Source organism: Crinia signifera, chromosome 2, assembly GCF_055691185.1.
Source record: "Crinia signifera chromosome 2, ASM5569118v1, whole genome shotgun sequence".
Lineage (NCBI taxonomy): Eukaryota > Metazoa > Chordata > Amphibia > Anura > Myobatrachidae > Crinia > Crinia signifera.
The window spans coordinates 216,565,247-216,589,002 of record NC_139218.1 but is presented as its reverse complement, the minus strand read 5'-3'; the positions used below and the strand labels follow the sequence as shown (position 1 = coordinate 216,589,002).

Here is a 23,756-nt window from a genome sequence, read left to right as displayed (position 1 = left end):
TAGAATCTGTAAACCTGGCTAGCTATTTACATGACTGGTCCTAAGCACTTTTTTTAAATGGGGCATAAAATTAACATGAAAAAGATTGCCACTTGTAAAGGCTGAATTCTTCACATCCTTTTTTGTCAATGTTGACAACTGAGCATGTGGACCCCCGAATAGTGTTCTGTGTACCATTGCATGGCTCGATCAACGTTTTGTGCCAGCTTCCTTGCTCTGCTACACTGAACTGGAGTTGTCCTACCAGTAACCTAGTGGGTTTGATAACTCCATTGCATGTACCAAACATGTGACTTCCTTTGCACCTACTCATCTAAAAAAAAAAAAAAAAGGTTGTCTTTCAAACCGTATGCTGATCACACCAGACTTTAATCTATGTAAAGTCTAGAAATACATGATTTAGCTTTTTTTTTTTTGTGTGTGTTTGCAAATCTCATACATCCAAAGATCCTTAAACTAGGTCCACTCATATGATTCTGGCAGCTGCATCTTGCAGCCCAGTTAGCATTACACATGTCGGTTTGGCATTGCTAATAGGGATGTGCTGGCTTCCAATAAGATCTCCATTTAATGTGATTAGACATCGGCACGGCAGTTGGGCGCCTATTCAATGTGGTCTTTCTTGACTCCACTAAAGTGGCATCTCATCAGAATGGAGAACTTCTGCCGAGGATTGATCACGGTCGGATATCGACAATCCGTGTAGTTTTCTCAGACACCCCTTCTTATGCTGATCTGCAGGCAGGACATTGAATACAGTCTGCCGATTAAATAGATGAGCGAACCTAAAATGGGCTTGGTTCCTGACTGTCGGGACGTACAGTCGGGACCCAGGAATGAATACCCCCTTTTGTCTGCAAAAGGTAGCAGTGTTACAACTAAGTTATAGGGTTGTGACTTGGTCAATGTGACTTTTTTTTTTTTTTTTTTTATATATCAAATGCCAAATGTATGTCGAGTGGTATAGCATATTGTTTGCTTTAGATCTGAGGACTTTAAATCTTTCTTTTACAGGGCTATGAAGATTCATATCCAGAACAGAGTTATGAAGGTTATGAGGGTTATTACAATCAGAGCCAGGGGTAAGTTTCTGTAAAACAATGGTACTTGGGTAGTGAAAATATCTATTTCTAATTATATTTTGTAAACTGCTTTGGTGGTCTATGGTTATGGCCTGCCGTTTTGATTTTTAAGTAGTTTGGTTGTGCAGAGAGGTATTGCGTCCCACTTGTAGCATTAGTCTGGATGAGGAAACTTGTCAAAAGTTGCCCTTAATGATGCGTTGACAGCATACATTTACCTACCCACTAGTAAGGAGAAGCTTCTAACATCATATTAGAAAGCATTTGTGTTAAGTGCACATCTATGTACACTAACATCTGCGTGAATCTTGTTTCCTTTTCAGTGACACAGAGTATTATGACTATGGACATGGCCATGGGGATGGTCCAGAGCCCTATGAAGGATATGGTAAGTCTATTTATATGATTCTAAAGTTACATCTACTATTTTGTTTTCCTTAGCTGATATTATTTGAGACTCTGACTAGTTCCATCAATTTGGGAACGGTATTCAATCTCTGCCACTATTTCGGCCCGGGGAAATAATGGCCGCCAACTATTCAATGCTGGCGTTTCCGGTTGCATTGACTTCTGATAAAAACAGATCAGACTTTAATACAGGTTGGCTTGGTATTGTTGGAAACTGCCGCATCTTGTTATATTTACGGCCGTTTTTTTGACAATTAATTTTTGCCAACATGCGCGCTTTCCAACACTAGACAGCCAGAACATTGAATTACGGCTTTCGCGCTGTGCGGGATTCAGACTGTCTGGATGTTGCAGTCGGAATCTGGGATTGAATACCACCCATAGTCTGCATTAACCTGTCTAACCAGAGTTTAATTGTAAGGTTTTTGCTTTTAAGTGCATTTATTTCTAGCTGCCATTTTGTAATTTACAGTTTGTACATCCTATTAAGTTCATATGTGGAAATTTTTAAATGTATGCCATGTGCACTAATAGGGCAAGACAACTGGAATGGATCCCGTCCGTCATTGAAAGTTCCATCTTCTCATGCTGCAAAAGGAAACACCTACAGAGAACACCCATACAGGCGCTTCTAAGGACTGCTACCCATCCCAACCATTATTACTGATATCTTGTGTCCCAGGACATCCCGTTCCTTAAACCACAACACAAGTAAATTTTCTGTGCTCTGTGACTCCTTTTCCCCCACCCCATCCTCTCTAAATATAACGTCATCTCCTCTTAAGACCGTTTTTAAAATGGGAGAAAACAAAAAAATGTTCTGATATTTAGACCCATTTTATTTTTATTATTTTTACTGTTATTGGAAAAAAAACAACAAAACTTAAAACGATTTTTTCATGTAAAACAAAGTTAAAATAGTATTGAGTGATTTTTGTTTCAAAATGAGTTTAACAAAACATTTTTAATGTTAGCTGTAGATTCACAATCCTGAACTAAGCTGCATTTCAATATTCCATTTTTTTTTATTTGAGCTAGTTAAATAGAGTAATTAGCTGTAATGTTGTATGCTGTTTAAAAACCCAAGCATTTTACTTTGTAATTAAAAATCGCTTTATGTTATTAAACCTTATGGACAAAACTTTTGTTAATGTTGTCTTAATTCTCTTGTTCTCAAATAGGGTGTTAAAATCCCCCCCAAAAAGTAACCGTAGTGTATTGTCCCAAACTTGTTTAGAGATGGGCAAAGTTATGTGAAATATTTCAGAACTTCATTATTACTCATCAATATAGAGAATTCTGTTCCATTCTACTACCAAACAGCAGGAGTATAATTAAGCCTGGATTTTATGAGAAGACTTGTTGAGGCTTCCCTATGTAATAGATGGGGTCTGATGCAGAAGGTCTTTGTTTAAGGTCTTTTGTTTTATAAAATAAAAGCCTAAAATACCTAGTATTTGCTAAACGCGCAAATCCTAGTGGAGCTGTACATTTTAAACAATTCAATGCTGAACTCAATTGTTGAAGGGGAAGTATGGGATTTCTTGCGCTCGTTTTTACAGCAAATGTTAATGCATAAGCTGAGGTTTCAGCAGTATGTCCCCTTAATTTTAAGTGTTAAAAAATAAAAAAAAAAACTACAAATTTGATCTTCCCAAAATTTCAGGCAAGAGCAACTGATCAAGATGTCCACTAGACAGTGAACTTGGGCTTTTGTTTGGTTTTAGAAAACTTAGCCTTGTCACTGCTGTCCATTTTTTTTATTTGGGATCTTTCCTCACCGCATAAAGAAATATTTTTTCCGTAGCCACAGCATGATCTCAAAGGCTCAACTCCTATAATTCTATACTTATTTTTAATGAGTGCTATAAGTATTTTGTCTCCCTGATGGCATGATACTTAAGTGTCAGACAACTCCAGAAACTTTGCTTAAATGCAGAGCTATGCTGTCTACACCTAGCTCACACCACCAGGGAACAGGACTGTGTGCTTACCTACCAAAGATGGATAATCTGATCAAAAAGGTTCTTGTTGGCTACGGATAATTTGTAACCATTGATCTATATACAGGAAGAGTTTAGAAAGAGAAAAAAACACGATCCACAGTGTTGACGTTAAGCTTTATTTACCACCCTTGTGCCTATAGGTAAGAAATCACATACTGTGTGCTGATGGAGCCTGCTTGGAGTATAAAATTGTTTGAGATAGTTTGTCAATAAATGTAAAACGACAGATCTTCCCGCATTTTATATATGGTCTCTAAAGGTTAGTCCATTACTGTGACATTTGTGATCAGTCATCACCGATGTTTTGTTTCCGGAATACTACCTTGGGTAAACACAAGACAGCTTTATCAAATCCAATATGATCGTTCTAACCTCTGGTATACTAAAAAATACTGGTGGACAGCTACAATGGAAGCTTAGAACCATAGCCTTAAAAAGTCTACCGTACAGAATGTTTGTGTTTTGTTCCCACTACATAAGATGACCGTTCTATCCTTCCTGGGAGTGTTCATTCCTATGGCAAGGATGATGTTTGGCTGCCTGGCGTAAGCCTGGTTCACTTCCAAAAATAAAAAGACAAGACAAAATAAACTTGTTATTTGTAGTCTTAACGGAATAAAGACTGGAGAGTTCCCCTGGGCTGTGGACATCGTACAAATGCCAAGGTTCCTTAACCTTAATAAAGAAAAGAGAAATCCTGCGAGACACTCAGGATGTGTAAATCATGCATCGCAAATCAGGTAACAGAATTCCCTAATACTGCTCTCCGCACGTTAATGTAATGTCAAATGCATTCTAACCAGGCAGCAGCATATTGTGTTATTGGTCCTTCTGATTGGCCACAATTGCTGCTGTCTGGATAAACGGTTACAGGCTGTGACTATAAAGATTAATCTCCATATAAACTGATAGCAGATTGAACATTTATCCGCAAACAATATCAAAAAGCTTTAAAAGCCATTATGTAAAAATAGCTAACTGTAACCATTCATACTTTAATGCTAGTTGACGTAAAAAGGTTTCCAAGTTGCCTTTAATGCCAATAGACTTAAAATCTGCTACCTTTTATAATACCAAAAAAAAAAAAATCTGCTCAATTATTTAAACTCAAATACCCATTTTAATCTCCTCACTTTTTTTTTTTTTTTTATCCACGGCCTAAAGGTTTTCTACAGAGCTGACCTATATTTTTCTTCACAGGTGTTGGTTGTCAATGTCTGGAAAGTTTGACTCAAAAGGTGGGTGCTGGAGACCTTTTACAGTTTCTTATATGCACCAGACAATGTTGCATTGTAGAGAAAACAAAGATGTCTATGGACTTGAAGTTTACTGAGATGGGAGTTCTATTGAAGGTGGTATGTTGCCCATGGCAACTACTCACCTTCTATCCATCTTCTAGAAGATGCTAAATAAGTATAATCTGGTTGCTATGGCCAGCATACCATCCTCGATAGAACTCCCATCTTGGTATAAAATACTGAAAGTAAGAATACTTCTCGCTTATGCTGCCCATACACGCCCTGATACGGGTGTGCGTTGTGGGCTTAAATAGCACGGATCACATTGCATTGGTGCATGCGATGCAATGTGATGAGAACTAAGTACAAAAGTATGTGCAAGCACATACTTTTGGTACTGTGTGATGAGGTGCCGCGGGAGCGCGCACCTCAAAGCAAGGACCGCACAGCCCGGCATCACAGCGTGTATGGGCTGCTTTACAGCTTATTACTTGGGTTTTTCCTAGTCAGAAGTACCCCTCCCTTACCTCTGATTAAGCAGCTTACCAACAAATGTGTTGTGTGCTTGGTGGTAGAGGTCAGAAAGGTGGCATGATTTCTTAGCATTTTTGGTGTGGTTGGGGTTTTTCTTTTTTTTTTTCTAGCTGCACCAGTTTCCCAACTCGGTCATCTGTGTACTCTAACTGTACATATTTTCACAATGTTAATTGGTGTATCCAATGCATAATTAATGCATAATAATATATATAATATAATAATATATGCATAATTAATGTGCCTGCGATAACTAGAAATCTGTAAAACAAGCACTGCTATGGATCCCTGAGTACTGGATCTGGGAAACAGTCACACTTTCAGACTTGCCCCTTTGGCTTGATTTTTAGTTTTGATGTGATACATCTGTACCGCAAGGATAGAGATATTAAAACAATCTAATTACCACTCTCTTTACAGGATTCTTGAGGAACATGGAATGATATGTTGTTGGCGATGAACATGCCATGCTGGCTCATAAATGAAGATTGTAGTGAAGTTATGTAATTGAAAATCATAGGAAGTTCAGGACATATTGCATTGTTTTCTGGTTAAACAGTTTACTCCCAGGCAGTTCTGCTAGGTAGTGGTTATTGTCAATTAAGGCTTGCTGTACTATCGTCTTCGTCTATCGGTTTTGGCTGCATATGGCAAAATACACCTGAAAATCAAAGGCATCCAATATTGGTCTCAACTGAGGGTTTAATGTGAAATCTAATACCTGTATAAATCTAGAACATACATAACTCTGAAATTAGTTTATTGCCTTATTGAATTATGTTAACCGTGAAGGGTTGAGTTGTGGCCAACTCTGTTAGCTGGTACTTTTGCAGGTTTGTATAAGAATCTCTCTAGTGTAACTGGTTACAACATGAGCTGCTGAATGAAGTAACATTACATTTAATGGAGACCAGTCCATATAATGTACAACATTATAGCTTTTATGCTGAAACGTTTACCATTATGGGTACTTGTGTATTTTGGCGGTGCCCCCGATGTCCGTCGTACGACGAACAGATCGCATCGCATGCCATGCACCCGATGGCATGCGACGCGATTTTGACCCCCTATACGACCAAAAATCGTATAAGCACCCAAATGGGTGCTTACAATGTTAAATGAACCCACCCCCTCACTATAAACGTGAACCCGAAGCGTGGCGAGCACGGGAGGGGCGGCGGTACGCGTCCTCAACCTTTTCATACCCCCACTATCCACGTCGGCATGGAGTTGAGAATAGAATAGTGTGGCAAGCGCAGCGAGCCCCGCGGATACCTTCACAGGTAAACGCGGGCTTCACAGGTATCCGCGTCCCCTCGCGGGGCTCGCTGCGCTCGCCACACTATTCTATTCTCAACTCCACGCCAACGTGGATAGTGGGGGTATGAAAAGGTCGTAGGACGCGTACCGCCGCCCCTCGCGGGCTCGCCACGCTTCGGGTTCACGTTTATAGTGGGGGGGTGGCGCGGGGGTGCATTTAACATTGTAAGCACCCATTTGGGTGCTTAACATTGTATAAGCACCCATTAGGGTGCTTATACAATGTTGCATCGCATGGCATTGTATGCCATGTACAATGGCATACAATTTCAAAATTGTATGCTATCGTACGATATCGCATCGTATGCGTTATGGTATGCGATGCGATGGGCGCTGCCAAAATACACAAGTACCCCATTATGAATATTGGCCATGCCTCGACATAATGTCTATCGGTTTTGGCTGCATATGGCAAAATCGATCAGTTGCATTCACTCTGCCACATTACACACATACAACTGAATGCATATCTGCAGAATTCTACATGGCTATTCATTCATACTGCTCTTCCCCATAGCCGCTTGTTACGTTATAATGGCTGACTTTGCAGCAACCTGTCTATAAATTAGATGCAGATCTCGTTGCACACAACTTGTCATAGCCCCCGATAGTTCTGACTACAGATCACTAAACTTGTTGAAGCTCATTTACATCCATTTAGTCACAAGTGGGGTGGTGTTTATAACCATTGCTAACTATGATCTATTGGCGTACACAAGAAATCCTGCAGAAAAAGTGCTGATCTAGTGAAGGATCACAAATCTGTCTATAGAGTGTTTAACTGTGGTGTTAATAATTTCATATAGATCAAAGTTAAATATAATAATGCAGAAAAAAGTGCACAAGTGAGTGAGAAACACTGATTAGCAAAAGGTGACCATACATAGGCTACTGAGCTATTGCCTATTGGAGCAGTTGTACATGTGGATTTGGTTGTAAGGAACATACACCATCATTATATATATATATATACCTCTTAGGCTTCAATAGAAGTTCCTACTAGGATGGCATTGTAATAACAGATTAGAGGTTAATCACCTATCCTTCATAGGAAGGGGGACAAGTCACAGATTTGCCTAATTCTGCGCTTTTTTTGTTGCATATATTTCATATAGTTCCGAAACTAGATACCAGCCCGTCAAAATGACAGGTTAGTGAAGTCAGCACCGATGGCTGTGCACACCCAAAATGGAGCAATACTTGATTTGCTCCATTGGGCACCATCTAAATTCCGTCCATCATATAGTTGAAGGTTTTTTTTTTTTTTTTTGTTATATAGGATATATAATTTAGTCCATGCAGATCATAACTTTGTGTGTATACACACGTATTGATTTCCTTTTGATTTTCCCCTATTCCACCCTTTCGATTTGGCCTTTGCGTTCACATTCGATCTGCACTTTTGCATTCGATATCTAATTCTGTTTATATTCAAGGTACAGTGTACAAATTAAATTTACTGTATCAAATTCAAGAATTCCTTGCCTGCACAGTTGTCTTGTTTTTGATAGAGAAAAATAGCGCATCAAATAGAATTTGGATCAAAAATGTCTTTTTGGAAACCTTTCGAATATTTTTTTTTATATATGTAAAATCGAATCGAAAAACTGTCAAAATCGAAACGTGTACACCCTTACATTCTTTCTCTTGCTTGGCTTACTCTAAGGGGAATATTTTGAATACAACAATATGCGTCTTTTGTGGTTCTTGAGCTAAAGTTACCAAACATTTTTATATAGGTTTTAATTCTCCAAAAACTCCAGTTTGAAGATTCAGACAAATACATTAAAAGCCAGTATACTACAACAAATCATTGTAAAGTAAAATTTATACAGACACATCTTTATTCTATACATTTACTTTTCCATGGCAGATGTGCATGCTTACTTGATAAACCAGTCTAATTTCTTATGTGTAAAATTCCGTCCTCAAATCAAAAGAGAAAATTGAGCAATGCTGCATAATTACTTCATATAGCAAATTGCTGTAACAAGGAGGAAAATCACCGCTTAAGCGCAGCCTATTCCGTTGCGATTTACAATAGGAGACAGTGATACAACAAACTGGGTATTTACAGACAAAGGTATGAGTGCCCTGCTCGCAAGCTTATAATCTATAGGGAAATAGGCATTAATACACATGGGTAGATATTCTTTATTACATTAATTCCACCAGGATGCAAAGGTTCCTGGTGTGCTGTATGATATGGTGGCCCAGCTAAATTCTAATTGTAAGCTGTAATGTGTAAACATATCACTAATTACATTGGCTGCTTGTCTTAAGTGATGTAATTATCCAGTGTGTGTGTCTGTCTATATGTATAGATGTGTATATGTATATATAATTTTATTAGTATGGTTATAGTTTAGCCCGGCGCTCAGTCCCTTAAGGAACAACTGCCCTGGTGCCCTCCTTGGATTGTCGTATGTTTCACTCTTGTAGACCATGGGGATTTGAATAAATTGAGTAGGTTGACAGGAAGGTGCTCTTTTCATGTAATGGGCCTTTTTTATGAGGTTTTATTTTCCTTTTTGAGATGGAACTGAGGAAATGTTACAACAGACTTGTCACAATGCATTCAAAGGCTTCTAGACTGTAATGTAAATAAATCTGTACATTTTTTTTTTAAAGAAAAGAGACTTCAGTGTTTTTTTTTTGGGGGGGGGGTGTTTAACACCCAGGTAAGTGAATTCAAAAAATTATCATATTACATTACCTAAAAGTCCCAGAGAAATATACTACAGTACAGTGGCTCCTAATACTGGGGAATGTTGGTTTCCCATGCTAGTGCTGAGTTTGTGAAATTATGGGCCCCATACATCAGCAATCACAATTTATGTATTTCCAGATACAGGGATTTTTTGGCCAGATAAATGGATTTTACAATCTACCTGACTTTGCCCACACATTACAGATTTATTTCAGTGATCGGCAGATTTTTCCATCTAAAGATTGCATCTTCATATCTGGAAATTGCCCAATCGATTGCTGTTCATAATGTAAATAGATGAAGAAGACTAATTGGGAATGCCCACACATATAAAAATCTGCAGATAATACCAGATTATTAAACATGTTTAAAAACCTTATTAAGCAATCGATTTTTGATTGGGATTGCCAACAAATCTAAAATTAATTGTGGCAATCCTCTTCATTTCTGAAAATTGTCACAATTAATTGCTGATGTATGGGGCCCTTAAGTCTGCTAGACAAATATAAAGTGGGAACTTCAATAAACCATATTTGGTAATGCTTATACATGCTTGGTAATGGTAGCTATTGGAAGCAGTATAGCTCCTACCATGTAAGTCAGAGGTGGCCAAACCTGTCCTCAAGATCTACCAACGGTGCATGTTTTCCAGGCAACCTGTGAATCTATAGTAGGAATGAATGCAGCAGGTTTTAAAATGTGACAGTTAGTAATGACTACAGCTGTGCACCAGCTAGGTATCCTGGAAAACATGGACCGTTGGTAGATCTCGAGGACCGGTTTGGCCACCCCTACTGTAAGTAATGCTTAGCCCTAAGGAGGTGGCTGCACACTATGGTAAGAAACTGGTTCAGCAGTAATGGCTTATTTAACTTTGTATTTGCTTTGCACTGTGTTCTGGGGACTTATGCTGCATTTTCCCACACAGTCCTGAGAAGCAGCTGACCGACTTGTGACTCTCTCTCCAGCTGTTTAAAAAATAAAATAAAAAAAAACAGCAGTACCTGACCGTTTTCCTATTGGTGAGTGTTAAAACTGTTGGGGCATACTGGGATGTGTGGATTCACAACAGCTGGAGAATGACTGGTCAGGCTCGCAGTGGACCATGTTTTCTCTCAGGGTGCCACACCTTTTAATTATTGCAGTCGTTAACTAAATTTGAGAGTGCTAAATTTAGTTTTCTACTTTCCTGGACTAAGGACTGACCTTGTGGATGCTACGCTTATCTAGTTTCCACCTTGTTGCAATACCTCTAGTACAACACAGCTTGCTTGCCTGTCTTACGGACTACCTTAATGATGCAGCTTTAGGTGCTGTACATGGTGGGTGGGAATACTATTTCAGCAGTTTGTGGCACGGCTCTTTGTCCAGAATATTATGTGAATGTGCTGGAACTGCTGTCTCTGCATGAGCCTGAAATGGAGACCAGACGCCTTGTTTACTGGTGCTAATCTAAGTGTCCAAGTATTTATCATTTTGATATCCATCCTATTGAAATCCATGGGAAAAAAATCCTTGTGGAAAATGAGGGGCTTGTTTTCGATTGTTCCCTGCCAAATATGGAGTTAAGCTGTGTACACATGGGGGCGATTTCAGCACATATTGCTGACAATATGGTCGCTGATCATACAGGGGCATACACACGTAGAGATGTGTGCTAAGCTATTTAGGGTAGTTTATTTCCTGGTGTCCAGATCTCTCATGGAGAGCACATACACATGAAGAGATTTGTGCTAATCAATTTTGCTTAAGCAAAAAAAGGCAGGGTAGTGATTCAGCATGAGATTGTGATCAGTATCTCATTCTGTACGTACAGAGACTTGCAGTCAAGTAATTTGACTAGATTTTGACTGCATGCACTAACTTAGTTACTTTCTAAGCACCTATGCAGACGGAGCAAATTTTTGGTATTTTCTAAACAATCTGACTATATTGCTTAGAAAGTAAGCACAGATCTTTCTATGTGTATGCACTGAGACTCTCCTGCTAAGTAAGTCAGTGCATGTAGTCAAAATAGTCAAATTGCTTAGCAAGTGACTGCAAATTTCTGTGTGTACAGAATGAGAAATTCTGATCGTGATTTCCTCTACCTCCCCATGGCAGCCGCTAATGGGTTAAGTCCCAGAGGGTAGTCTATTGGAAAGGAGACAAAAAAAGAGAACACTGGCCCTTATATAAGCCCCTCCCATACAGGCCTCAGTGTCTTTTTTCCTTTCCAGGGTAGTGGACAAGGCTTACCCTGAGCTGCCGAGCTCTCTCCACGGCCTAGTGCTGTTGGGGACAGGCTACATGTATAGAGGTAACCCGCTGTCAAGTGCAGTAAGGGTACCTGAGTCTGCTGGGTATACAGGCGGGGCGCCCTCTCGGAGCGAGTACAGGCGTCGGCTGCAACCTTACCGAATGGAGGTAGGAGCTGGGACGCTTAGCTCAGAGCGTGGAGACGGGCGCAGAAGCCAGCGTCTATGTCTGGCCGGCGTCTGACGTCAGTGGGCAGTCTGGCCGGACAGAGTGTGCGGCGCGTCTGACGTCATCAGACGTGGACGGAGACGCCAGCGCACGTGAGCGTCAATAGGACGCTGGGATTGTAATAAAAAAACAGGGACTTCAATTAGGATGGCGGACCAGGAAGATCGTGAAGTCTAACAGGAGGTGTGCGGTTTCCCCGCTGTAAAGAAAACCAAATGAAACCCAGCAGACTGGTAAGACTCCGGAGAGGGCTGTTAGCCGGAGGAGTACAATTATGCTCGTGTACTGATGGTGTGTTTTGCTTCTAGCTCAAAGCTACTAAGCAACAAGACGACATAATGCAGGAAGAAAAAAGGCAGAGTCTCAGGGTAAGCCAGGGACAAAAGGATGTGATCTGTGTACTATTATTTAAGCTGATGGTAATTATGGTGTGTATAAATTTTAGATCAGACACCAGCAAAAAGGATTCTGATGGACTGAAACATAAGAAACACCATCCAGCTAAATTTTCTTTGTGTGACCGTTTTACCGGAGGAATGCATAGGTTCAACTTGTGAGGCGTGTAAGATGGCCCAAAGGGGATCTTTTCTGCCGTTACCAGAGCTAGTAAGCTTGTTAAAAACTGCGCTAGCAGATACATTTGTTGCCAAACATGTCAAGGGGAAAAAATCAGCTAAAAGGGGCAGAGCAGTGATTTCTGATGGCTCTGATGATTCGGCAGAGGGACCTTCCACGAAGGATGATGATTTGGAGGAGGGGGAAATTGAGCAGGATAAAACAGAATTAGACTTCAATCCGGCTTTAATTGAGAATCTTCTAGCGCTGGTACACAAGTCACTCAATATTAAGGAGACGAAAGGAGAAGAAAAGCTACAAGATTTACTTTTTAGAGATAAAAAGAAAAAAATCAAAACTTTTTCCCTCTCTAAAACCCTCAAGGAGCTGGTTGAAGAAGAGTGGCAACATCCTGACAAGAAGGTGTCAGTACCTTTAAAAATTGCAAAACTGTATCCGTTTGATCCAGATCAGGTGAAGTATTGGGATGAATCTCCCAAAGTAGATTCGGCTGTTGCAAGAATCTCCAGAAAGACAACATTGCCTCTGGAAGATGCAAACATTTTTAGGGATGCAATGGAGAGAAAAATTGAGGTTAACCTCAGAAAACAGCATGTGACGGCAGGAGCAATGATGAAAGCATCGTCCGCAATGGCAATCACCTCAAGCGTGCTGCGCTCCTGGTGCCAGGATCTGGAGTCGGATACATTGGATGGAATAAGATCAGAGTTGATAATAATGCAAAACATCCAAACATCCAGGTTGGCGTCGAATTTCTCTGTGACGCTTCCTTGGATGTAGTGAAATTAGCAGCCAGGACCAGTGCTACGGCAAATGTAGCAAGGCGAGCCCTGTGACTTAAACCTTGGGCGGCGGACACTCAATCTAAACAAAAGTTGATAGCCTTGCCTTTTCAGGGCCAGTATTTGTTCGGAGCGAAACTGGACGACATCATTACAAAACTGTCAGGTGGAAAATCGGTCTGGTTGCCACAAGATAGAGGAAAAAGGGGTTTCTCGGGTGAACCTTTTAGATCTCAACAAACAGAAGTAAAAGAGGCAATAACCTACAGGCCGGGAAGGAGTTATAGGAGATCCTGGGCGGCAAACAGAAGTTTTTTTCGTGGCCAAAGAGGAAGAGATGGGAGATATCCGTCTAGACAATTCAGCCAATGACGCCAGGATGACAGTTGAGGGCAGACTGCTCAAATACGGGCAGGTTTGGTCCCAATCTGTCAGACAGATGGGTGCTGGACATTGTAAATTACGAGTTTGTAAAATACCCAGGGTCTTGGAAGACAGAATCTCCTATCCCAAGAGACCCAGAATAAAGGGCCGCTTTATTCACAAGTTTAGATAATATGATTCAGCAGAAGGTGGTAGAAAGGGTACTGAAAGGTCAAGAACGGCAAGGTTGGCAGTCAAGATTTTTCGTGGTCAGGAAGCCAACCGGAGCTTTCAGAACAATCCTAGACTTGAGAAAGCTAAACTCATACGTGAGAGTAAAGAGGTTCAAAATGGAATCTCTAAGGACGATTCTGCCAGATGTAAAGAGGGGAGCTTTTCTGACTACCATAGATCTTTAAGACTCTTATTTGCACGTTCCCATATTCCAGGGTCATTACAGGTTTCTAAGATTTTGCATAAGAGGAGAAGAGTATCAGTTTGTCACTCTGCCATTCGGGCTGGCCACCTCGCCCAGGACGTTCACAAAGGTGTTGGTGGTATTAATCGCCAACCTAAGACAGCAGGGCATACCTGTAAGGCCATATTTAGACGACATCTTAGTTATGGCTCATACAAGGGAACAGTCGGAGGATTACACGAGAAGAGTAATGCAATACCTAAGAGCTCACGGGTGGTTAATAAACCTAAAGAAAAGTCAGGTGAATCCATCAAGAAAGGTGAAATACTTGGGAGTGTCTATAGACATGGTGTCAATGACGATAAAATTGACAGACGACAGGAGAAGGAAGTTGATCAAAGAAGTGGGCAAACTTCGAAGCAAAAAGAGGGCATCATCGGCGGAGTTTATGAAGGTCCTAGGAATTATTTCAGCAGCACTGGATACGGTCCAGTGGGGGAGATTTCACATGCGGGCCCTGCAGAGTTGCTTCCTCACACAGTGGGACGGAGATGGAAAGAACAAGGAACAATCCATTATACTGTCAAGAGGAGCAAAACAAGACCTGGAATGGTGGTCTCTCGCTCAAAGATTGAATCAAGGAAAGATGTTTGCAGTGAAGCAGCAGTTAGTAGTGACCACAGATGCCAGCCAATCAGGTTGGGGGGCAGTATGTGGTGATCACCTGGTTCAAGGTGTCTGGTCGAAAGAACTAAGCAGAAAGCATTCAAACATAAAAGAGCTAAGAGCAGTTTTTATGGCGTGCCAACATCTGCAAGATTGGTTAGTTGGAGAAGACGTAGTCATAAGGTCAGACAACCAATCTGTGGTCTCCTATATCAACAAACAGGGAGGCACGAGGAGCAGAGATCTGATGTTGGAAGTAACAAAAATCGTTGCCAGGGCGGAAGGTCGAGTAAACAGTCTGGTAGCAGTATTTGTGGCAGGCAAGGACAACTGGCAAGCCGACAGCCTCAGCAGACACGAGTTAAAACCAGGAGAATGGGAATTGGCACCGGAAGTATTTCAGGAGCTGGTGCATATGTGGGGATTACCCAAAATAGACTTGATGGCCACGAGAAAACTCGAAAGCGAGAAGATTTTTCTCGAGACATTGGGAACCACAGGCGGAGCAGGCGGATGCGCTGACGATCAAATGGGAAGAGACTCTGGTATATGCGTTTCCCCCGTTCCCTATAATAGCAAAATTACTGAACAAAATTCAAAAGGAGAAAGCGACAGTTATAGCAGTGCTGCCATTCTGGCTAAGACTGGCCTGGTTCCCCAAGTTATTGGAGTGGAAGGTCCCTGGATGTTGCCGAATCGGAAGGACCTCATAGGCCAGAACGGAGTATGGCAGAGTCAACCACGCAGTTGGACGTTAGCGGCATGGTTACTGAAACCCAACTGCTAGTGAGGAGAGGCTTCTCAGGAAAAGTGGTTGGGACTCTTCTCAAGGCAAGGAAAAGTTCTACATCCAAGGCTTATCAGAGTATGGAGGAAATATGTCGCCTTCTGCAAGTCAAATAAGAAGCCATCAAAGGACCTGCCGACAGTAATGGAGTTTCTGCAGGCGGGTTTGCACAGGAACCTATCGACTAGTTCTATTAAAGTACAGATCTCGGCATTGTCAGCAATGCTGGACTGGAAACTGGCTGATGATAGATTTATAAGGAGATTTGTGCAGGCAGCAAAGCGTATTAGACCTGCGTTCCATAACCCATTACCACCTTGGGACTTAAACCTGGTGCTTAATGCATTGGTAGATTCACCGTTCGAACCTCTTCATGAGGTATCGTTAAAGTGGCTAACAGTGAAGGTGGCATTCCTGGTAGCCATCACCTCAGCTAGGAGAGTGTCAGAGATGCAGGCTCTGTGGATAAAACAACCGTTGAAAGTGCTAAGGACTAATCCCCAGTTCCTACCAAAAATGGTCTCAGCATTCCACATCAATCAGGAGATTGTGCTCCCGTCATTCTGTTCGAACCCTACCAACTCCAAGGAAGAGAGGCTACACAAGTTGGATGTTGTGAGAGCTTTTAAGTTGTACCTAGAAAGAACTAAGGACTGTAGGAAGACAGAAAGATTGTTTATTCTTACAGAAGGGAAAAATAAAGGAATGGGGGCCAGTAAAGCAACCCTTTCTAGGTGGATCAAATCAGCAATTGTTGAAGCCTACAGAATTAGACGTCAGCAGCCTCCAGTAGGTCTTAAAGCTCATTCTACAAGGGCCATGTCAGCGTCATGGGCAGAGAGGGAATCTGCATCCTTGGAGGAACTATGCAAAGCAGCATGCTGGGCTTCAGTCCATACGTTCACGAAACATTATAGGGTTGATGTGGCGGCTTCTTCGGATGCAAAGTTCGGCAGGAAAGTGCTAAGTGCTGTTGTGTCAAAAAAAAAAATTATTTATTTTTATATCTATCTATCTATCTATCTTCTGGATTAAGGTGAGGTAACCAGTATTGTTTGAGCCCACCCAGTGATTTGAACTGCTTGGGTATTACCCATTAGTGGCTGCCATGGGGAGGTAGAGGAAAGTACGGATTATTACCTGTTAATATGCTTTCCTCTACTCCACCATGGCAGCATAGTTCCCATCCCGTATGTTTAAGTATTATTGTGCTGTATAACAAGACACTGAGGCCTGTATGGGAGGGGCTTATATAGGGGCCAGTGTTCTCTCTTTTTGTCTCCTTTCCAATAGACTACCCTCTGGGACTTAACCCATTAGTGGCTGCCATAGTGGAGTAGAGGAAAGCATATTAACAGGTAATAATCCGTACTATCTCATTCTCAACCACTACCCGGCCGTTGCTTAAGCAAAATCTCTTAGCACAAATCTCTGCATGTGTATGGGCGCTCTGGTCACCAGGAAATCGCCTACCCTAAATAGCTTAGTAAAATTGCTTAGCACACATCTCTGTGTATGCCCCTAAAGAAATCTAGTCAGAATGCTTTGAAAAAGCACAAGATCGCTCTGTGTATGCCTAATCTTTGATCATAGACCACATTCCATTACACAAGATAGTAATTTAAAAGGATTTTTGTTTGTGCATGAACTTGCTGAATGTCCAGTCCGCGCGATGATCCGTAAGCTCCCAGATGGGAGGAGGGTTTCTGCTCTGTACTCTCCTCACCTTTTCTGGTGTGGACCAGCTGAATGCTCTGCAAGCTAGATGGGTGGTGGATATGGGGCCCATTGAAGACTAAGACTGGTCTCACATGCTGAGCTCCCCTAGGGGTGCCACGGCGTTTGCCAGGTTCCAACAGATTCAGTTGTACATCCTGCACCGAGTTTTTTGGCCCCCCCCCCCATAGGCTGGTGCAGATGGGTGGCACCGGGACTGACGCCTGTCCTAAATGTCAGGGCCCGGATGCTGACTTCTGGCATCTGCTGTGGCAGTGCCCGCGGGTGTACTTTTTCTGGGAAACTGTTTTGGCTAGTGTCCGAGATACGGGTGTGCAGGTCCCACTTGCTGGCCCTCGCATCTGTATCTTTGGTTTGGAGCTGGAGGAGCTGCTCCCTAAGTATCACAGAATTTATGTTAATAATCTTTTTACCCTTACCCGTGTGTGCATTGCTAGAGCTTGGATGAGCCCTGCCCCTCCATCTTCCAATATGTGGGTGGCGCTAGTTAACACTACTGTATCACATGAGCGCTTTATGTATACTAAACTGAATTGTCTGGGGAAATTCAGTGAAGTTTGGAGCCTATGGCAGGCCTCTGCGTTGTACTTACAGGACCCCTGTACGTAATTCATTAGAACTGCTCGTATGTCTAGAAGTGATGGCTTAATGTCTGTGCTCAGGACCTGTCCGCTTGTCCCCCAAGAACGCACCTCTTAACCTTGTTATCTCCTTGTGAACTACCTATGAGCCTTAACAAAGGAAGAGAAGAAAGACTGTTATGTACGTGACACACTGTTAGGACAAGAAAAATTTATAACATTTAACCTTTTTAATTGTTTATTTTAAGATTTGCGACATAAAAACAATTGCCAAGGAGGCAAAGAGGAAGAAACAAAGGGCCAAATGTAATAGGGTGAGAGTTTCAGAAAGTGAGAGATTTTGGGAGAGTTTTCCCCTTTCTTTTAAAGCAGCAATCAATTACACTGCAAACTCAGGTTGATTTTGCCATGTACTTGATTGCTGCTTTAAAAAACATGGGAAAACTCACAAAATCTCTCACTTTCTGAAACTCTCACCCTATTACATTTGGCCCAAAGTGTTTTTAAAAGAGGGAATATAGATCCTCTCAAAATGAACCCCAATGTCCTGTTCCCAGTATAATTGCTAGATTAGGTGCGTGTTGCTGTATATCTTACAGTGTGTACCCACTCATGAAATCTGTTACAATTTTCACTTAATTAAGTTACTTTTGTTTAATATTAGTTTATAACACAGATTGCTCCCAAGGACTGTGCAGATAAATTAGGACAGCAAAGTAAATATGCCTGTTTGGTCCTTTTAAACATTAAAAAAGGGTTGCCGCCTGGTATCTGCACAGATATTGCGCAGTGTGTAGCACAGTCTTAAATAATAACAGACTACGGGGCCGGCTGGTAGTACACGTGTACCCGTTAGATCTGATATTGGGAACACAAATCGGCTGTTAGTGTTCTCCGCTGTTTGTTTAGTTCCTCTCTGCAGGGAAAGTGGCTTGTACGTATGCCACTGTTCCCGGCTGTACTGGTAGCGCGTCGGTGTCTGTGGGGAGATCAAAGTCAGTGGTGAGGCTGTGATTCTCCAACTCGCAGACCCGCATCGCGTTCCGTCACTTGACACTGCGCCTAACAGAGGGACGCACCGGCCAGGTACTGTATTTGCACTGGCGTGCTGTAATCACATCTGAGTCTTGGGGGGACTGTGGTCAGGTTCTGACCCCACAGCTCCTATCAGATGCGCCCTTTGTGAGTGGATACTGTAACGCCCTATACATCAATCAAAATACATTTCATGGGGGAAGGGGACATGGGGATATTTCACACACTAAGTGTGTCTGGTCAACGCGCGTGTCGCCACCAGCTTCATCCGGACCAAACCGGTGATTGTTCACCCCCCCTCTTTTTGTACCTATGAGCCTTGTTGACTAATACTAAGCTGTAAACACATCTGTGAATATGATACAATACTTCTGGAATGATGCAACACACATGTAATGTTTAAGTTTTCTTTTCTTTATTAATTTCTTTTCATGTTTTCTTTTTTGCATGTGTAATACATGTACCCTTAAAAAAAAATCAATAAAAATACATGATTTAAAAAAAAAAGGGGATTTTTGTAAGAATTTACCTTTTGGATCTCTTTCTGTGAGTCCATCCTGGTAGCACAGCGTTCTCTCTGTTCATACTCGGTGAGTATTCTGGTTTCTGTTCAAGAAATTGTTTAGGTTTATTGTGCATACTCATGTTTGGGCATTGTTTTGAGTAATGCTTCCTGGTCTCTTTTGGATGTGTTCTGGGATGTATCAGGGAAGAAGCTTGCCTCTTAAAGTGATAGCATAGGTGTCCTGGCTCGTCCGGATGCACTACACCCCTTGGTTAGCTGTGCCACCAGGACGGACTCAGAGACAGGAATCCAAAAGGCAAGTTCTTTATAATAAAAAAAAAAAAACTTTTTTCTTTTCTTTAGTCCATCCTAGTGGCACAGCTAACCATATATTGTTCAAGAGCCAATCCTTTGGAAGGGTATGCTCAGGTCCGCAGAATGTAAAACTCTTCACCCAAATGAAGCGTCCTCAGATGCAAACTCCTTAATGGTATAATTTGGTAAATGTGTGAACAGAGGACCAGGTAGCAGCCTTGCACAGCTAAATTTCTGAAGTCCTGTGATGCACAGCTCAGGAAGAGGCAACAGAGCTTGTGATATGGGCATTGGTCCTAGACTGAATCAGTATACCGACTAGTATAGGCAAACAAAATCACTGACCAACGAGCAATGGTTTGTTTCGAGGCCAGCCAACTCTCTTATGAGAAGGACAAAAATATATAATTTAAGAGCACACTGCGTTGATTGAACAATTATTTAATACATATAAAAATTATTATACATGTATAACCACACACATGAATATCAAATTAATTAAAACATTTTATATGTCCAGCATCAACCACTGTTAACCTTGTAAATTCATCCACTTTTAATTGGCTCTTACCCACTTTATCAAACGTCAGTCTCTTTTAGGTGGGGAGCTTCTTATGTGTAAATTCTCCAAAGATTTAAATGGAGCCTAATGAGAACAAACTCTTCAATGACTGCTTTTATAAAGGGATGTGCCTGTATTTTATAAGGATCCCAATAAAAAGGACAATCTCCTTTAGGTGTATTTGCGGCTTCCGCTGTTTTTAAGGGTGTGATGTCATCGGCGAGGTCAAGCTGTAAAGCAGGAATAGTTGATGTTTTCGGTCCGTTGCAACTGGCGTGGTTCTGTTAGAATAAGCCTGCGCCGGGAGCAGATCCACACACCTGCACCTATCGCTGTCCTCTCAGATTGCAGGGAGAGGCGTCACTCACCCAGCCTGATGTTAGCACCGTCAAGATCGCCGCAGGTCACTCCTTCAGTGCGGCCAAGAACAGCGGATTTCCGTGAGACAATAGTACAGGAGCCACTTAGTCAGGGTTAACTGGTGGTGGTGCTGTGTAACTGATTCCACTTGCTTGACGCGTTCTCTGTTCACGCAGCCTAACGGTTTCCTCAGAATGCCCGCAACATCGCCGCGAAAGCCGTTCATCTGCTAGTTATCCTAGCAGATAAGAGTCTTTCAAGACTGCTTTGCATAGCGCTCCGCTATGCAACGCCGTACTCCCCCCCCCCCTCTCTCTCTCTCTCGCTTCAGTCGGTGCCAGGCAGGGGGAAAGCCGCTCAGTGTGTATGCACTGAGCGGCTTTCCCCGCAGCGATGAATGTGATCATCGCTGGGCTTAGTCGCCCAGTGTGTATGGACCTTAAGAATGCCAGCTTGCAAGACCATTCAAAAACCCTCCTGGCTGAAGCAATAGCCAGAAGAAATTTAATTTTCTAAGTGAGAAACTTTAAGTCCACTGAATGCAACAACTCAAATGGAGCCCTCTGTATCACAAACCAAAAAGGTTTGCACCTCTGGTAAAAAAAAGCCACACATTTTTTAAAGAAGACTGACCAGGCTGAAATCTGAACCTTCAAAGGTTTGAGACTCAATCCTGCCGTCAAACCATCCTGGAGAAACTCCAGTACCCTAGACAGTTTAAAACATGTTCTGGTGTACACGCCACTGAATCTATTTCTGCCAAGCTCTATTATAGTTGCTGGAAACTGCCTTCTGAGCCCACAACATCGTCTTGACCGCTTTTGAAAACCATTTCTTCCTTAACAAGAAAGCATCAAAACCACGTCATTAAAGTTAATCAAGCTAAGTCTTGATGCAAAAACGGACCCTGTTGTAACAAGTCTGGTCTTAGACGAAGATGCCAGGTCGGTGTTGCCGAAAACCTGAGAACCAAGCCCTATGAGGCTAATCCGGAGAAATTAGAATAACCAGATTATTTTGTGCCTTTAGCCTTTATCCGTTTTGGCACTCTTGCTCATGGGGATCATCTGTGAGTCGTTACCCCCCCCCCCCCCCCCCCCCCCCCCCCAGGTGATTCACATGTGCCACAGCCGTAACCTTGTCGGATTAAATCCGAACCGGCAATCCTGTTAAAACCTTTTCTGCATTCTGTCCTCCTGGAGAAATACCTGATGTAAATGGGAATCTAAAATGACTCCCACGAACTGAAACCTTTTAAGATTGAAGTAACAGGGTCTTCATGAAGTTAAGGATCCAGCCGTGATTCTGTAAAACCTGAACCGTAAGCTGCAGATGTTTCTCAAGTAACTATTCTGACTTCTCCTTTATAAGGCGGTCGTCCAAATAGGGATTAATGACAATTTCCTCAAAAAAGTAGCAAGGCCATCCTGACAGCCTTGCCCTTCATATAATATCCTGACCAAATAAGAGGGCTTGAAATTGAAATTCCTATGGAAAACTGTCGTAAAGACTGATGCCCCTCCCAAAATGGCAATGTGTAAATAGGCGTTATGAATGTTGATAGATGCCAGAAACTCTCCCGGTTCCATGCTCTGAATGACAGACCGTGGAGACTCCATCCTGAAGTGATCCACCCACAAATGTTTGTTGAGGGACTCCAGGTTCAAGATGGGTCTGGAAAACCATTCTGGCTTGGGAACTAAAATAGGATGAAACAGAATCTTTTCTGTCTCTCCCCCCCACCCCCATGGTAGCTGAATAAGGGAATCCACAGCTCTAAGCAGGACTTGTCTCATCTGTGGGTCTCGGGGGAGAGTAGTGGGAAGGAAGTGCCTCTGAGATTTATCCTGTAACCTTTGTATACCACTCCCCTTATCCAAGGGTCCTGCGTATATTGGTACCAGTTGGACCGAAACTACACTGATCTCAGACTGAGGGACACCACCCCATCATGCCCATGATTTAACTCAGACTTGGAAGGTGGTGTCTTGGAGAAATCCCCAAACCTAGCTTTAGAGGATCTACCACGACCAGAACAGAACTTTCCTCTAGTTGACCGCCCCCTACTAGACACTACGAAAATTAGTAGAGCCCTGTTTGACACTGGAACATGAACAAAAGGACTCTTCCCTCCATTTGCATGTTATATTAAAGACTCTTGTAAGCCAGAGCATCTTGAAACCATTTAGATTCAATATCTGCTTCCTATGCTCTAAGCCACAATTCTCTCCGAGCAGCAGTAGCAGAAACCCATGTTGCCATCACAGCACTGTCCTGCATTGCCTCTCAAATATATTCCGCTGCTCCATTTTTCGGCAAAGGCAAACAATTCAGGTTCAGTCTAAAGGCCTCAAGGCATTAGCCCACACCACCAAAGCTTTGGAGACCTAAGATGAAGCAATTAAGGATGTAGGGAAACTCCCACGCCTACAAAGGTAAATTAAAACACCCCTCCAGTTTCTTCAACTGGGTCCTCAAAGGCTGCACCATCCTGAACCGGTAAAGCCATAGCCTTAGACAGGGGAGCTACCGAAATATCCACTTTAGGAACCTTTTCTCATAGTCTTTACCCTATGCCAGAGGTTCATGTAAAACTATCGGCCTTCTTGGGATGACAACCCGCTTATCAGGTGTCTTCAAAGTGCCTCCAATTAGTTCAGACAACTTAGGATCAGGTGTTCTGCATAACCTGTATCAATTCAGGATCCCCTTGATGGAGTGAAGGGGAGCCCATAGAAGGCTGTGATGAGGGAATTAGAACTGGTGAACTACTAAGATCCTCACGCTGTTTAGTCAGAAATTGCACCAAATCCACCATGGATTTACCCAGAGCTGTAGCCCATATTAAACTGCTCTGCCCTCTGTAACTGAGCCCCACTGGAACCAGACACTCAGCTTGAACATATGGCATTATGTTCCAACTGTCCACACAGCAACTTAACCCCACAAACTTAGCAGTTAAAAAGCATGGCTGCAGCACCTCCCTTAGCAGCTGATTTATACCCCTTTCACACTCGCAGAGCCGGGTCATACCCGGGAAGGTATTCCCAGATGCTTCCCGGGACTCTACCCAGGAATGTACCCTTTCACACTGGGATCGACCCGGGACAGCCCCATTCACAATGATCCCGGGAAATACCTGCAAATACATATGCATGTCATTAGAAATGGACTCATGGCTCTGAAAGATGACATCAGCATTTGTGAGTCCAAGAAAGCTCCAATCAGCAGCTTTTTTAAAGTCCTGTGTACCCAGTCCCGGGTACGGGACCATTCACACTGACAGCATCCTGGGTCGATTCCGG

The 23,756-nt window shown here is 42.4% G+C and overlaps 1 protein-coding gene across 1 annotated transcript in view; it reads left to right on the top strand.

The window, feature by feature from the left end:
- KHDRBS1 (KH RNA binding domain containing, signal transduction associated 1) overlaps nucleotides 1–3,104 on the top strand; it is a 16,901-nt gene extending 13,797 nt beyond the window's left edge. Inside the window, exons 5-7 of the mRNA XM_083170776.1 lie at nucleotides 1,015–1,082; nucleotides 1,406–1,470; nucleotides 2,025–3,104. Of these exons, the coding sequence (XP_083026902.1) occupies nucleotides 1,015–1,082; nucleotides 1,406–1,470; nucleotides 2,025–2,125 (234 nt within the window). The 3' untranslated portion in view covers nucleotides 2,126–3,104. The remainder of the gene's footprint in view (nucleotides 1–1,014; nucleotides 1,083–1,405; nucleotides 1,471–2,024) is intronic.
- The last annotated feature ends 20,652 nt before the right edge of the window (nucleotides 3,105–23,756 follow it).